At 45.5% G+C, this 18,105-nt stretch overlaps 1 protein-coding gene across 7 annotated transcripts in view; it reads right to left on the bottom strand.

Annotated features, from left to right (window-relative positions):
• The window catches only part of ABCC9 (ATP binding cassette subfamily C member 9), a 138,825-nt gene extending 125,315 nt beyond the window's left edge, over positions 1–13,510 (bottom strand). For 6 of the 7 annotated variants that reach the window (XM_073650546.1, XM_073650550.1, XM_073650548.1 and 3 more), the window contains exons 1-2: positions 9,008–9,818; positions 824–974 (exon numbers count right to left, since the gene is read on the bottom strand). In XM_073650546.1, coding sequence (XP_073506647.1) covers positions 824–968 — 145 coding nt within the window. In that variant the 5' untranslated portion in view covers positions 969–974; positions 9,008–9,818. Of the gene's footprint in view, positions 1–823; positions 975–9,007; positions 9,819–13,361 lie in introns of those variants that run through there. The other variant, XM_073650547.1, reaches the window with a different exon arrangement.
• Between the last annotated feature and the right edge of the window lie 4,595 nt (positions 13,511–18,105).

Genomic DNA, 18,105 nt, shown 5'->3' with positions numbered 1-18,105 from the left:
ATATATGTATGAACCCCCATAATCAGCAGCAGCCCATATATATGTATGAACCCCCATAATAAGGAGCAGCCCATATATATGTATGATCCCCCATAATAAGGAGCAGCCCATATATATGTATGAACCCCCATAATCAGGAGCAGCTCATATATATGTATTCACCACCATAATCAGGAGCAGTCCATATATATGTATGCACCCCCATAATCAGGAGCAGCCCATATAAGTTTGCAACCCCATAATCAGGAGAAGCCCATATATATGTTTGCACCCCCATAATCAGGAGCAGCCCATATATATGTATGAACCCCCATAATCAGGAGCAGCCCATATATATGTATGCACCCCCATAATCAGGAGCAGCACATATATATGTATGTACCCCCATAATCAGGAGCAGCCCATATATATGTATGAACCCCCATAATCAGCAGCAGCCCATATATATGTATGAACCCCCATAATAAGGAGCAGCCCATATATATGTATGAACCCCCATAATCAGGAGCAGCCCATATATATGTATGAACCCCCATAATCAGGAGCAGCCCATATATATGTATGCACCCCCATAATCAGGAGCAGCCCATATATATGTATGAACCCCCATAATCAGGAGCAGCCCATATATATGTATGAACCCCCATAATCAGGAGCAGCCCATATATATGTATGAACCCCCATAATCAGGAGCAGCCCATATATATGTATGCACCCCCATAATCAGGAGCAGCACATATATATGTATGAACCCCCATAATCAGGAGCAGCCCATTTATATGTATGCACCCCCATAATCAGGAATAGACCACATGGCACTCACCAATGAAGAGAATTGGAAAAGTGATGAAGAGCAGGAAGACGTGAGGGACGAGGTTCAGGGCGTCCAGGAAGCAGATGTTGTTCAGCACGCCGTTATTCACATTGTAGGAGGTGTTAGTGTTATTCCCACAGAACGAGAGGCTCATATCTACCTGCAAACACAGAAGATGGAGTCAGCGGCAGAATATACTCCGCTCACATCCAGAGCTGCAATCACAGTACCACGGACACAGAGTCCACCCGCTGTAGTGTAAAAATGAGATGCAGCTCTGGAGTATAATACAGGATGTAACTCAGGATCAGTAATGTAATGTATGTACACAGTGACTGCACCAGCAGAATAGTGAGTGCAGCTCTGGAGTATAATACAGGATGTAACTCAGGATCAGTAATGTAATGTATGTACACAGTGACTGCACCAGCAGAATAGTGAGTGCAGCTCTGGGGTATAATACAGGATGTAACTCATGATCGGTAATGTATGTACACAGTGACTGCACCAGCAGAATAGTGAGTGCAGCTCTGGAGTATAATACAGGATGTAACTCAGGATCAGTAATGTAATGTATGTACACAGTGACTGCACCAGCAGAATAGTGAGTGCAGCTCTGGAGTATAATACAGGATGTAACTCAGGATCAGTAATGTAATGTATGTACACAGTGACTGCACCAGCAGAATAGTGAGTGCAGCTCTGGAGTATAATACAGGAGGTAACTCAGGATCAGTAATGTAATGTATGCACACAGTGACTGCACCAGCAGAATAGTGAGTGCAGCTCTGGAGTATAATACAGGATGTAACTCAGGATCAGTAATGTAATGTATGTACACAGTGACTGCACCAGCAGAATAGTGAGTGCAGCTCTGGAGTATAATACAGGAGGTAACTCAGGATCAGTAATGTAATGTATGTACACAGTGACTGCACCAGCAGAATAGTGAGTGCAGCTCTGGAGTATAATACAGGAGGTAACTCAGGATCAGTAATGTAATATGCACACAGTGACTGCAGCAGCAGAATAGTGAGTGCAGCTCTGGAGTATAATACAGGATGTAACTCAGGATCAGTAATGTAATGTATGTACACAGTGACTGCACCAGCAGAATAGTGAGTGCAGCTCTGGACTATAATACAGGATGTAACTCAGGATCAGTAATGTAATGTATGTGCACAGTGACTGCAGCAGCAGAATAGTGAGTGCAGCTCTGGAGTATAATACAGGATGTAACTCAGGATCAGTAATGTAATGTATGTACACAGTGATTGCACCAGCAGAATAGTGAGTGCAGCTCTGGAGTATAATACAGGAGGTAACTCAGGATCAGTAATGTAATGTATGTACACAGTGACTGCACCAGCAGAATAGTGAGTGCAGCTCTGGGGTATAATACAGGAGGTAACTCAGGATCAGTAATGTAATGTATGTACACAGTGACTGCACCAGCAGAATAGTGAGTGCAGCTCTGGAGTATAATACAGGATGTAACTCAGGATCAGTAATGTAATGTATGTACACAGTGATTGCACCAGCAGAATAGTGAGTGCAGCTCTGGAGTATAATACAGGATGTAACTCAGGATCAGTAATGTAATGTATGTACACAGTGACTGCACCAGCAGAATAGTGAGTGCAGCTCTGGAGTATAATACAGGAGGTAACTCAGGATCAGTAATGTAATGTATGTACACAGTGACTGCACCAGCAGAATAGTGAGTGCAGCTCTGGAGTATAATACAGGATGTAACTCAGGATCAGTAATGTAATGTATGTACACAGTGACTGCACCAGCAGAATAGTGAGTGCAGCTCTAGAGTATAATACAGGATGTAACTCAGGATCAGTAATGTAATGTATGTACACAGTGACTCCACCAGCAGAATAGTGAGTGCAGCTCTGGAGTATAATACAGGAGGTAACTCAGGATCAGTAATGTATGTACACAGTGACTGCACCAGCAGAATAGTGAGTACAGCTCTGTGGTATAATACAGGATGTAACTCAGGATCAGTAATGTAATGTATGTACACAGTGACTGCACCAGCAGAATAGTGAGTGCAGCTCTGGAGTATAATACAGGATGTAACTCAGGATCAGTAATGTATGTACACAGTGACTGCACCAGCAGAATAGTGAGTGCAGCTCTGCAGTATAATACAGAATGTAACTCAGGATCAGTAATGTAATGTATGTACACAGTGACTGCACCAGCAGAATAGTGAGTGCAGCTGTGGGGTATAATACAGGAGGTAACTCAGGATCAGTAATGTAATATATGTACACAGTGACTGCACCAGCAGAATAGTGAGTGCAGCTCTGGAGAATAATACAGGAGGTAACTCAGGATCAGTAATGTAATGTATGTACACATTGACTCTACCAGCAGAATAGTGAGTGCAGCTCTGGAGTATAATACAGGAGGTAACTCAGGATCAGTAATGTAATGTATGTACACAGTGACTGCACCAGCAGAATAGTGACTGCAGCTCTGGAGTATAATACAGGATGTAACTCAGGATCAGTAATGTAATGTATGTACACAGTGACTGCACCAGCAGAATAGTGACTGCAGCTCTGGAGTATAATACAGGATGTAACTCAGGATCAGTAATGTAATGTATGTACACAGTGACTCTACCAGCAGAATAGTGACTGCACCAGCAGAATAGTGAGTGCAGCTCTGGAGTATAATACAGGATGTAACTCAGGATCAGTAATGTAATGTATGTACACAGTGACTGCACCAGCAGAATAGTGAGTGCAGCTCTGGGGTATAATACAGGAGGTAACTCAGGATCAGTAATGTAATGTATGTACACAGTGACTGCACCAGCAGAATAGTGAGTGCAGCTCTGGAGTAAAATACAGGATGTAACTCGGGATCAGTAATGTAATGTATGTATACAGTGACTGCACCAGCAGAATAGTGAGTGCAGCTCTGGGGTATAATACAGGATGTAACTCAGGATCAGTAATGTAATGTATGTATACAGTGACTGCACCAGCAGAATAGTGAGTGCAGCTCTGGGGTATAATACAGGATGTAACTCAGGATCAGTAATGTAATGTATGTACACAGTGACTGCACCAGCAGAATAGTGAGTGCAGCTCTGGAGTATAATACAGGATGTAACTCAGGATCAGTAATGTAATGTATGTACACAGTGACTGCACCAGCAGAATAGTGAGTGCAGCTCTGGGGTATAATACAGGAGGTAACTCAGGATCAGTAATGTAATGTATGTACACAGTGACTGCACCAGCAGAATAGTGAGTGCAGCTCTGGGGTATAATACAGGATGTAACTCAGGATCAGTAATGTAATGTATGTGCACAGTGACTGCAGCAGCAGAATAGTGAGTGCAGCTCTGGAGTATAATACAGGATGTAACTCAGGATCAGTAATGTAATGTATGTACACAGTGACTGCACCAGCAGAATAGTGAGTGCAGCTCTGGACTATAATACAGGATGTAACTCAGGATCAGTAATGTAATGTATGTACACAGTGACTGCACCAGCAGAATAGTGAGTGCAGCTCTGGAGTATAATACAGGATGTAACTCAGGATCAGTAATGTAATGTATGTACACAGTGATTGCACCAGCAGAATAGTGAGTGCAGCTCTGGGGTATAATACAGGATGTAACTCAGGATCAGTAATGTAATGTATGTACACAGTGACTGCACCAGCAGTATAGTGAGTGCAGCTCTGGAGTATAATACAGGATGTAACTCAGGATCAGTAATGTAATGTATGTACACAGTGACTGCACCAGCAGAATAGTGAGTGCAGCTCTGGAGTATAATACAGGAGGTAACTCAGGATCAGTAATGTAATGTATGTACACAGTGACTGCACCAGCAGAATAGTGAGTGCAGCTCTGGAGTATAATACAGGATGTAACTCAGGATCAGTAATGTAATGTATGTACACAGTGACTGCACCAGCAGAATAGTGAGTGCAGCTCTGGAGTATAATACAGGATGTAACTCAGGATCAGTAATGTAATGTATGTACACAGTGACTGCACCAGCAGAATAGTGAGTGCAGCTCTGGAGTATAATACAGGATGTAACTCAGGATCAGTAATGTAATGTATGTACACAGTGACTCCACCAGCAGAATAGTGAGTGCAGCTCTGGAGTATAATACAGGATGTAACTCAGGATCAGTAATGTAATGTATGTACACAGTGACTGCACCAGCAGAATAGTGAGTGCAGCTCTGGAGTATAATACAGGATGTAACTCAGGATCAGTAATGTATGTACACAGTGACTGCACCAGCAGAATAGTGAGTGCAGCTCTGGAGTATAATACAGAATGTAACTCAGGATCAGTAATGTAATGTATGTACACAGTGACTGCACCAGCAGAATAGTGAGTGCAGCTGTGGGGTATAATACAGGAGGTAACTCAGGATCAGTAATGTAATATATGTACACAGTGACTGCACCAGCAGAATAGTGAGTGCAGCTCTGGAGAATAATACAGGAGGTAACTCAGGATCAGTAATGTAATGTATGTACACATTGACTCTACCAGCAGAATAGTGAGTGCAGCTCTGGAGTATAATACAGGAGGTAACTCAGGATCAGTAATGTAATGTATGTACACAGTGACTGCACCAGCAGAATAGTGACTGCAGCTCTGGAGTATAATACAGGAGGTAACTCAGGATCAGTAATGTAATGTATGTACACAGTGACTGCACCAGCAGAATAGTGACTGCAGCTCTGGAGTATAATACAGGATGTAACTCAGGATCAGTAATGTAATGTATGTACACAGTGACTGCACCAGCAGAATAGTGACTGCAGCTCTGGAGTATAATACAGGATGTAACTCAGGATCAGTAATGTAATGTATGTACACAGTGACTGCACCAGCAGAATAGTGAGTGCAGCTCTGGGGTATAATACAGGAGGTAACTCAGGATCAGTAATGTAATGTATGTACACAGTGACTGCACCAGCAGAATAGTGAGTGCAGCTCTGGAGTAAAATACAGGATGTAACTCGGGATCAGTAATGTAATGTATGTATACAGTGACTGCACCAGCAGAATAGTGAGTGCAGCTCTGGGGTATAATACAGGATGTAACTCAGGATCAGTAATGTAATGTATGTATACAGTGACTGCACCAGCAGAATAGTGAGTGCAGCTCTGGGGTATAATACAGGATGTAACTCAGGATCAGTAATGTAATGTATGTACACAGTGACTGCACCAGCAGAATAGTGAGTGCAGCTCTGGAGTATAATACAGGATGTAACTCGGGATCAGTAATGTAATGTATGTATACAGTGACTGCACCAGCAGAATAGTGAGTGCAGCTCTGGGGTATAATACAGGATGTAACTCAGGATCAGTAATGTAATGTATGTATACAGTGACTGCACCAGCAGAATAGTGAGTGCAGCTCTGGGGTATAATACAGGATGTAACTCAGGATCAGTAATGTAATGTATGTACACAGTGACTGCACCAGCAGAATAGTGAGTGCAGCTCTGGAGTAAAATACAGGATGTAACTCAGGATCAGTAATGTATGTACACAGGTTCTCCTGTTGACGACAGTGATCACACAGGGATCTATAATAACTGGTTCCAGGGATCTGATGATGTATCAGGATGGGATCACACCTTCGTCATCCATTGTTCGGTAAATGTTTGGGAACAGGACACATTTCATCAGTTGGGAAATGAGGACAAATTGTGCAAGAAACAACTGGATGGAAATCTCTAGAACCAGAGAAAGCGAAAAACTGCAGGAAACAATGTATATAATGTAAAGGGGGATACGATATATATTATTATATACAGGGGGATTCTACATATATTATATACAGGGGGATTCTACATATATTATATACAGGGGGATACGATATATATACAGAGGATACAATATATATTATATACAGGGGATACTATATTATTATATATTATATACAGGGGGATTCTACATATATTATATACAAGGGGATACGATATATATTATATACAGGGGGATTCTACATATATTATATACAAGGGGATACGATATATATTATATACAGGGGGATACTACATATATACAGAGGATACAATATATATTATATACAGGGGATACTATATTATTATATATTATATACAGGGGGATTCTACATATATTATATACAGGGGGATACGATATATTATTATATACAGGGGGATTCTACATATATTATATACAGGGGGATACGATATATATTATATACAGGGGGATACTACATATATACAGAGGATACAATATATATTATATACAGGGGATACTATATTATTATATATTATATACAGGGGGATTCTACATATATTATATACAGGGGGATACGATATATATTATATACAGGGGGATTCTACATATATTATATACAAGGGGATACGATATATATTATATACAGGGGGATTCTACATATATTATATACAAGGGGATACGATATATATTATATACAGGGGGATTCTACATATATTATATACAAGGGGATACGATATATATTATATACAGGGGGATACTACATATATACAGAGGATACAATATATATTATATACAGGGGATACTATATTATTATATATTATATACAGGGGGATTCTACATATATTATATACAGGGGGATACGATATATTATTATATACAGGGGGATTCTACATATATTATATACAGGGGGATACGATATATATTATATACAGGGGGATACAATATATATTATTATATACAGGGGGATTCTACATATATTATATACAGGGGGATACGATATATATTATATACAGGGGGATTCTACATATATTATATACAAGGGGATACGATATATATTATATACAGGGGGATACAATATATATTATTATATACAGGGGGATTCTACATATATTATATACAGGGGGATACGATATATATTATATACAGGGGGATTCTACATATATTATATACAGGGGGATACGATATATATTATATACAGGGGGATACTACATATATACAGAGGAAACAATATATATTATATACAAGGGATACTATATTATTATTATTATTAAATATTATATACAGGGGGATTCTACATATATTATATACAAGGGGATTCTACATATATTATATACAGGGGGATACAATATATATTATTATATACAGGGAGATTCTACATATATTATATACAGGGGGATACGATATATATTATATACAGGGGGTGCATTGAATACTGTCGGGTGTTTTGCACAGATACAAAGTATCACAATATTTACAGTTTTAAATCAATAGAAATATCAATGATTTCACAACATGGAGCAGATCCAGTGTAACAAGGTCCAGGGGGCAGCGGGCGCATCGGGGGTTAATGTACAGCCTCCAACCGTTCTGACACTGATCAGGACTAGAGGAATGATGAAGACCATCCAGACCCCAGCACTGACCCCCCTAGCATTGATCCCCACCATCAGCACTGACCCCATGTGTCTACTACAGCACTGACCACTCCAGAACTGACCCCTCCAGCACTGACCACTCCAGAACTGACCCCTCCAGCACTGACCACTCCAGAACTGACCCCATCCAGCACTGACCACTCCAGAACTGACCCCTCCAGCACTGACCACTCCAGAACTGACCCCTCCAGCACTGACCACTCCACAACTGACCCCTCCAGCACTGACCACTCCAGAACTGACCCCTCCAGCACTGACCACTCCGGAACTGACCCCTCCAGCACTGACCACTCCACAACTGACCCCTCCAGCACTGACCACTCCAGAACTGACCCCTCCAGCATTGATCCCTCCAGCACTGACCCCTCTAGCACTGACCACTCCAGAACTGACCCCTCCAGCACTGACCACTCCACAACTGCCCCTCCAGCACTGACCACTCCGGAACTGACCCCTCCAGCACTGACCCCTCCAGCACTGACCACTCTGGAACTGACCCCTCCAGCATTGATCCCTCCAGCACTGACCCCTCTAGCACTGACCACTCCAGAACTGACCCCTCCAGCACTGACCACTCCGGAACTGACCCCTCCAGCACTGACCACTCCGGAACTGACCCCTCCAGAACTCACCACTCCACAACTGACCCCTCCAGCACTGACCACTCCGGAACTGACCCCTCCAGCACTGACCCCTCCAGCACTGACCCCTCCAGCATTGATTCCTCCAGCACTGACCCCCCAGGCTCCTACCTTGTGGGGTGAGACTCCAGGTGGCTGCTGCGGACAGGGCAGACAGTGCTCTGGGGGCTTCTTGCACTCGGCTCTGGGGGCTTCTTGCACTCGGCTCTGGGGGCTTCTGGCACTCGGCTCTGGGGGCTTCTGGCACTCGGCTCTGGGGGCTTCTTGCACTCGGCTCTGGGGGCTTCTGTCACTGGGCTCTGGGGGCTTCTGGCACTCGGCTCTGGGGGCTTCTGGCACTCGGCTCTGGGGGATTCTGTCACTGGACTCTGGGGGCTTCTTGCACTCGGCTCTGGGGGCTTCTTGCACTCGGATCTGGGGGAGTCTGGCACTGGGCTCTGGGGGCTTCTTGCACTCGGCTCTGGGGGAGTCTGGCACTGGACTCTGGGGGCTTCTTGCACCGGGCTCTGGGGGCTTCTTGCACTCGACTCTGGGGGCTTCTTGCACTGGGCTCTGGGGGCTTCTGGCACTGGGATCTGGGGGCTTCTGGCACTCGGCTCTGGGGGCGTCTGTCACTGGGCTCTGGGGGCGTCTGTCACTGGGCTCTGGGGGCGTCTGTCACTGGGCTCTGGGGGCTTCTTGCACTCGGCTCTGGGGGCGTCTCTCACTGGGCTCTGGGGGCTTCTTGCACTGGGCTCTGGGGGCTTCTGGCACTGGGCTCTGGGGGCTTCTGGCACTCGGCTCTGGGGGCTTCTGGCACTCGGCTCCGGGATGCAGCGGGATTATTTTTAGGCTGTGAGATCAGCTGCTGCCTCCTCTCCAGTTTCCTCTCCGATCTTCTGCTCCAGTCCCAAATTATGTTGAGAATCTCAAGAGCTGGAGAGGAAACAGGAGCGTCAGCAGCAGCTCCAGGGGCGCCCGGGGATCAGCTCCTGGGGGGCTTCTCCATGGGACAACATATTTGGGGGTCACCTTTACAAGCTGGGAGGCTCTGGATATGGGGGGGCCTATTGACCTCTGCTGATCTGGGGGTTCAGTTAAGGAGGACAAGTGCAGACTCCAGCTATAGTGGTGCAGTGAGACAGGACAAGTCCTGGGGGCTGCTGATCGGGGGGGCTGCTGATCGGGGGTCTGCTGATCGGGGAGCTGCTGATCGGGGGGCTGCTGATTGGGGGGCTGCTGATTGGGGAGCTGCTGATCGGGGGGGCTGCTGATCGGGGGAGCTGCTGATCGGGGAGGCTGCTGATCGGGGGAGCTGCTGATCGGGGGAGCTGCTGATCGGGGAGCTGCTGATCGGGGGAGGCTGCTGATCGGGGGAGCTGCTGATCGGGGGGGCTGCTGATCGGGGGGGCTGCTGATCGGGGGAGCTGCTGATCGGGGAGGCTGCTGATCGGGGGAGCTGCTGATCGGGGAGGCTGCTGATCGGGGGAGCTGCTGATCGGGGGAGCTGCTGATCGGGGGGGCTGCTGATCGGGGGAGCTGCTGATCGGGGAGGCTGCTGATCGGGGGAGCTGCTGATCGGGGGAGCTGCTGATCGGGGGGCTGCTGATCGGGAGGCTGCTGATTGGGGGCCGCTGATTGGGAGCTGCTGATCGGGGGAGCTGCTGATCGGGAGAGCTGCTGATCGGGGGGGCTGCTGATCGGGGGAGTAGCTGATCGGGAGAGCTGCTGATCGGGAGAGCTGCTGATCGGGGGGGCTGCTGATCGGGGGAGTTGCTGATCGGGGGGGGCTGCTGATCGGGGGAGCTGCTGATCGGGGGGGCTGCTGATCGGGGAGCTGCTGATCGGGGGAGCTGCTGATCGGGGGGGCTGCTGATCGGGGGAGCTGATCGGGGAGCTGCTGATCGGGGGAGCTGCTGATCGGGGGGGCTGCTGATCGGGGAGCTGCTGATCGGGGGAGCTGCTGATCGGGGGGGCTGCTGATTGGGGTGCTGCTAATCGGGGGGCTGCTGATCGGGGGGGCTGCTGATTGGGGGGCTGCTAATCGGGGGGCTGCTGATCGGGGGGCTTCTGATTGGGGGCTGCTAATCAGGGAGCAGATGATTGGGGGGCCGCTGATTGGGGGCTGCTAATTCGGGAGCAGATGATTGGGGGGTTGCTGATCGTGGGGCTGCTGATTTGGGAGCTGCTAATTGACGGGCTGCTGATCGGGGGGGCTCTATTGGATGACCATTACAGAGCTTTACCTGTATGTGAGCCCCTCTGTTCTGTATCTGGGGGTCTGCACCTTCTGGGGAAGGGCAAAGAGGTGTATGTACTAATACAACCAGTGACCCAGGGGGTGAGCAGGCTACAGGGGGCAGTGTATGGGGAGAATCGAGGGGCACAGTAATTACTACACCTGCATCGTACAGTGACACAAAGAGCCCCCCGCAGTGATGTACAGAGTAATAGCTCCAGTATACTATCCATACTCAGTAAATGCCCCAGCAGAATAGTGAGTGCAGCTCTGGGGTATAATACAGGATGTAACTCAGGATCAGTAAAGTAATGTCTGTACACAGTGACTGCACCAGCAGAATAGTGAATGCAGCTCTGGAGTATAATACAGGATGTAACTCAGGATCAGTAATGTAATGTATGTACACAGTGACTGCACCAGCAGAATAGTGAGTGCAGCTCTGGAGTATAATACAGGATGTAACTCAGGATCAGTAATGTAATGTATGTACACAGTGACTGCACCAGCAGAATAGTGAGTGCAGCTCTGGAGTATAATACAGGATGTAACTCAGGATCAGTAATGTAATGTATGTACACAGTGACTGCACCAGCAGAATAGTGAGTTCAGCTCTGGAGTATAATACAGGATGTAACTCAGGATCAGTAATGTAATGTATGTAGACAGTGCCTGCACCAGCAGAATAGTGAGTGCAGCTCTGGAGTATAATACAGGAGGTAACTCAGGATCAGTAATGTAAGGTATGTACACAGTGACTGCACCAGCAGAATAGTGAGTTCAGCTCTGGAGTATAATACAGGATGTAACTCAGGATCAGTAATGTAATGTATGTACACAGTGACTGCACCAGCAGAATAGTGAGTGCAGCTCTGGAGTATAATACAGGATGTAACTCAGGATCAGTAATGTAAGGTATGTACACAGTGACTGCACCAGCAGAATAGTGAGTGCAGCTCTGGAGTATAATACAGGAGGTAACTCAGGATCAGTAATGTAATGTATGTACACAGTGCCTGCACCAGCAGAATAGTGAGTTCAGCTCTGGAGTATAATACAGGATGTAACTCAGGATCAGTAATGTAATGTATGTACACCGTGACTGCACCAGCAGAATAGTGAGTTCAGCTCTGGAGTATAATACAGGAGGTAACTCAGGATCAGTAATGTAATGTATGTACACAGTGACTGCACCAGCAGAATAGTGAGTTCAGCTCTGGAGTATAATACAGGAGGTAACTCAGGATCAGTAATGTAATGTATGTACACGGTGACTCCACCAGCAGAATAGTGAGTTCAGCTCTGGAGTATAATACAGGAGGTAACTCAGGATCAGTAATGTAATGTATGTACACAGTGACTGCACCAGCAGAATAGTGAGTGCAGCTCTGGAGTATAATACAGGAGGTAACTCAGGATCAGTAATGTAATGTATGTACACAGTGACTGCACCAGCAGAATAGTGAGTTCAGCTCTGGAGTATAATACAGGAGGTAACTCAGGATCAGTAATGTAATGTATGTACACGGTGACTCCACCAGCAGAATAGTGAGTGCAGCTCTGGAGTATAATACAGGATGTAACTCAGGATCAGTAATGTAATGTATGTACACAGTGACTGCACCAGCAGAATAGTGAGTGCAGCTCTGGAGTATAATACAGGGTGTAACTCAGGATCAGTAATGTAATGTATGTACACAGTGACTGCACCAGCAGAATAGTGAGTGCAGCTCTGGAGTATAATACAGGATGTAACTCAGGATCAGTAATGTAATGTATGTACACAGTGACTGCACCAGCAGAATAGTGAGTGCAGCTCTGGATTATAATACAGCAGGTAATTCAGGTTGTACACTGTCCCTGTACAGGTCACGTGGTTTCTGTATCTACCACACAATGTTAGCACACAGCGCCCCCTGCCGGCCACACAGTACAGGACGCATGTATCGGTATTTATACATGTACATATTTATCTCCTCACATAAATACATATATATACACACACACAGACACACACAGACATTAACCCTCCCCTGCCCGGCCATCACGTCACATACAGACCCCTACACTACCCGTGTCCCCCCACAGCTGTCATCGCTGCTGTAATCACCCTCATCCTCCCTAAATGATGAGCTGCAAGACAGACACCGAGAAACAGCGCGATCCCACAGCAGTGACCCCCAACATCATCTACAAGGATGTGACGACAACCCCCATCCTCCACCCCCCAACTGCCCTGCTACTCACTGAGGAGACACCGGCTCCGGGATGGTGGGAGTGATGAGCAGCCCTGCACTGGGGGAGGGGAGACCCCGGACAGGGAGGGGGCGGGCACTGCACAGGATGGGACCACCGGGAGCTGAGAGCCCCATCTATAGGAGGAGGAGAAGACCCCAATCATCACTGCGGAGAGGACAGGAAAACAGTGTGCGGCTCCTGTCACCACCGACACTAATAAGCTCCCGCAATAATTAACGTTACACTTAAAGGGGAAGGCGCAGGAGCATCTGCATGGGGTATGTATGAGGGCAAACAGGTGTATAATGTACAGGTATATAATGTACAGGTGTATAATGTACAGGTATATAATGTACAGGTGTATAATGTACAGGTGTATAATGTACAGGTGTATAATGTACAGGTGTATAATGTACAGGTGTATAATGTACAGGTATAATGTAATGGTGTATAATGTACAGGTGTATAATGTACAGGTGTATAATGTACAGGTGTATAATGTACAGGTGTATAATGTACAGGTATATAATGTACAGGTGTATAATGTACAGGTGTATAATGTACAGGTGTATAATGTACAGGTATATAATGTAATGGTGTATAATGTACAGGTGTATAATGTACAGGTGTATAATGTACAGGTGTATAATGTACAGGTGTATAATGTACAGGTATATAATGTACAGGTGTATAATGTACAGGTATATAATGTAATGGTGTATAATGTACAGGTATATAATGTAATGGTGTATAATGTACAGGTATATAATGTACAGGTATATAATGTACAGGTATATAATGTAATGGTGTATAATGTACAGGTATATAATGTAATGGTGTATAATGTACAGGTATATAATGTACAGGTGTATAATGTACAGGTGTATAATGTACAGGTATATAATGTACAGGTATATAATGTACAGGTGTATAATGTACAGGTGTATAATGTACAGGTATATAATGTACAGGTGTATAATGTACAGGTGTATAATGTACAGGTATATAATGTACAGGTATATAATGTATTGGTGTATAATGTACAGGTATATAATGTAATGGTGTATAATGTACAGGTATATAATGTAATGGTGTATAATGTACAGGTGTATAATGTACAGGTATATAATGTACAGGTATATAATGTACAGGTGTATAATGTACAGGTATATAATGTACAGGTGTATAATGTACAGGTATATAATGTACAGGTATATAATGTATTGGTGTATAATGTACAGGTATATAATGTAATGGTGTATAATGTACAGGTATATAATGTAATGGTGTATAATGTACAGGTGTATAATGTACAGGTATATAATGTACAGGTATATAATGTACAGGTGTATAATGTACAGGTATATAATGTACAGGTGTATAATGTACAGGTATATAATGTACAGGTATATAATGTATTGGTGTATAATGTACAGGTATATAATGTACAGGTGTATAATGTACAGGTATATAATGTAATGGTGTATAATGTACAGGTGTATAATGTACAGGTGTATAATGTACAGGTATATAATGTACAGGTATATAATGTACAGGTGTATAATGTACAGGTATATAATGTACAGGTGTATAATGTACAGGTGTATAATGTACAGGTGTATAATGTACAGGTATATAATGTAATGGTGTATAATGTACAGGTATATAATGTAATGGTGTATAATGTACAGGTATATAATGTACAGGTATATAATGTACAGGTATATAATGTAATGGTGTATAATGTACAGGTATATAATGTAATGGTGTATAATGTACAGGTATATAATGTACAGGTGTATAATGTACAGGTATATAATGTACAGGTATATAATGTACAGGTGTATAATGTACAGGTGTATAATGTACAGGTATATAATGTACAGGTGTATAATGTACAGGTGTATAATGTACAGGTATATAATGTACAGGTATATAATGTAATGGTGTATAATGTACAGGTATATAATGTAATGGTGTATAATGTACAGGTATATAATGTACAGGTGTATAATGTACAGGTGTATAATGTACAGGTATATAATGTACAGGTGTATAATGTACAGGTATATAATGTAATGGTGTATAATGTACAGGTATATAATGTACAGGTGTATAATGTACAGGTGTATAATGTACAGGTATATAATGTACAGGTATATAATGTACAGGTGTATAATGTACAGGTATATAATGTAATGGTGTATAATGTACAGGTATATAATGTACAGGTGTATAATGTACAGGTGTACAGTACAGAGCAAAAGTTTGGACACACCTTCTCATTTAAAGATTTTTCTGTATTTTCATGACTATGAAAATTGTCCATTCACACTGAAGACATCAAAACTATGAATTACCACATGTGGAATTATATACTTACCAAAAAAGTGTGAAACAACTGACAATATGTCTTATATTCTAGGGTCTTCACAGTAGTCATCTTTTGCTTTGATGACTGCTTTGCACACTCTTGGCATTCTCTTGATGAGCTTCAAGAGCAGGGGTCTCAAACTCGGCTGGGTATATGGGCCGCACATGGAAAAAATTTGAATTTGGGGGGCCGCATTCTTTGTTCAATGTGACATTTTTAGTGATACCATTTTTTTGTATACACCTTTTGAACATTTTTGCCGTGTTTATTTTTTTATGGCTTGGGTCGTTATGGATGTGGCGATAATAAACGTGCACTTTTTTGTGTTTACTTTAGTTTACATATAAAACAGCATTTTTAGTGCCCAATATTTTTTCATGCTTTATTTTATTTTTTATTTTTTTTACAATTTTATTTCCCCCAATTGGCCACATACAGTAATATTGTCTTACAATTAGCATCATATAGTAATAATGGAAAACATCTTGTAGTAATGTTCCCCATCCAAGTCCCCATCTTGTACTAATGTGCCCCATCCAGGTCCCCATCCTGTGGCTATGTGCCCCATCCTGGCACCCATCTTGTACTAATGTGCCTCATCCAGATCCCCATCCTGTGGCAATGTTCCCCATCCAGGTCCCCATCTTGTGGCTATGTGCCCCATCCAGGTCCCCATCTTGTGGCTATGTGCCCCATCCAGGTCCCCATCCTGTGGCTATGTGCCCCATCCAGGTCCCCATCCTGTGGCAACGTTCCCCATCCTGGCACCCATCTTGTACTAATGTGCCTCATCCAGATCCCCATCCTGTGGCAATGTTCCCCATCCAGGTCCCCATCTTGTGGCTATGTGCCCCATCCAGGTCCCCATCTTGTGGCTATGTGCCCCATCCAGGTCCCCATCCTGTGGCTATGTGCCCCACCTAGGTCCCCATCCTGTGGCTATGTGCCCCATCCAGGTCCCCATCCTGTGGCAATGTGCCCCATCCAGGTCCCCATCCTGTGGCAATGTGGCCCATCCAGGTCCCCATCTTGTGGCTATGTGCCCCATCCAGGTTCCCATCTTGTGGCTCTGTGCCCCATCCAGGTCCCCATGTTGTGGCTCTGGTCCCCATCTTGTGGCTCTGTGCCCCATCCAGGTCCCCATCTTGTGGCTATGTGCCCCATCCAGGTCCACATCTTGAGGCTATGTGCCCCATCCAGGTCCACATCTTGAGGCTCTGTGCCCCATCCAGGTCCCCATCCTGTGGCTCTGTGCCCCATCCAGGTCCCCATCCTGTGGCTATGTGCCCCATCCAGGTCCCCATCTTGTGGCTATGTGCCCCATCCAGGTCCCCTCTTGTGGCTATGTGCCCCATCCAGGTCCCCTCTTGTGGCTATGTGCCCCATCCAGGTCCACATCTTGAGGCTATGTGCCCCATCCAGGTCCCCTCTTGTGGCTCTGTGCCCCATCCAGGTCCCCTCTTGTGGCTCTGTGCCCCATCCAGGTCCCCTCTTGTGGCTATGTGCCCCATCCAGGTCCCCTCTTGTGGCTATGTGCCCCATCCAGGTCCCCATCCTGTGGCTATGTGCCCCATCCAGGTCCCCATCCTGTGGCTATGTGCCCCATCCAGGTCCCCTCTTGTGGCTATGTGCCCCATCCAGGTCCCCTCTTGTGGCTATGTGCCCCATCCAGGTCCACATCTTGAGGCTCTGTGCCCCATCCAGGTCCCCTCTTGTGGCTCTGTGCCCCATCCAGGTCCCCTCTTGTGGCTATGTGCCCCATCCAGGTCCCCTCTTGTGGCTATGTGCCCCATCCAGGTCCCCTCTTGTGGCTATGTGCCCCATCCAGGTCCCCATCCTGTGGCTATGTGCCCCATCCAGGTCCCCTCTTGTGGCTCTGTGCCCCCTGTTCTTCACACACATAAAATAGAAAAAAAAAAAGATGATTCTCACCTGTCCTCCGTTCCCTCGGCGGCCTTCCTGCAGATGTGGCCCGCAGGCACCACAGAGTCCGACCCCTTGACGATCCCGACCTGGTCCAGGAGGAGCCGTCGACAGCAGCGCTGCATTGCCGCACACAGACTGTCTCCCAGCACAGCATTTTCAATGTCAGCCGCCGGCCAATCAGAGGCCAGCAGCTGACATCTGCATATGGCAATGACGTCATACTCGCTGCGCCGACACGCAGATATCAGCTGCTGGCCTCTGATTGGCCAGCGGCTGGCATTGGAAATGCAGTGCTGGGAAACAGTCTCTGTGTGGCAATGCAGCGCTGCTGTCGGCGGCTCCTCCTGGACCAGGTCGGGATCGTCAAGGGGTCTGTGCCTGCGGGCCGCATAAAGCAGCCTCAGGGGCCGCATGCGGCCCGCGGGCCGCGTGTTTGAGACCCCTGTTCAAGAG

Source organism: Phyllobates terribilis, unplaced genomic scaffold (genome assembly GCF_046119375.1).
Source record: "Phyllobates terribilis strain yellow unplaced genomic scaffold, ASM4611937v1 Scaffold_10__3_contigs__length_209671492, whole genome shotgun sequence".
Taxonomy (NCBI): Eukaryota; Metazoa; Chordata; class Amphibia; order Anura; family Dendrobatidae; genus Phyllobates; species Phyllobates terribilis.
The sequence above is the reverse complement of the archived record's forward strand: the minus strand, read 5'-3'. Positions and strand labels throughout refer to the sequence as shown.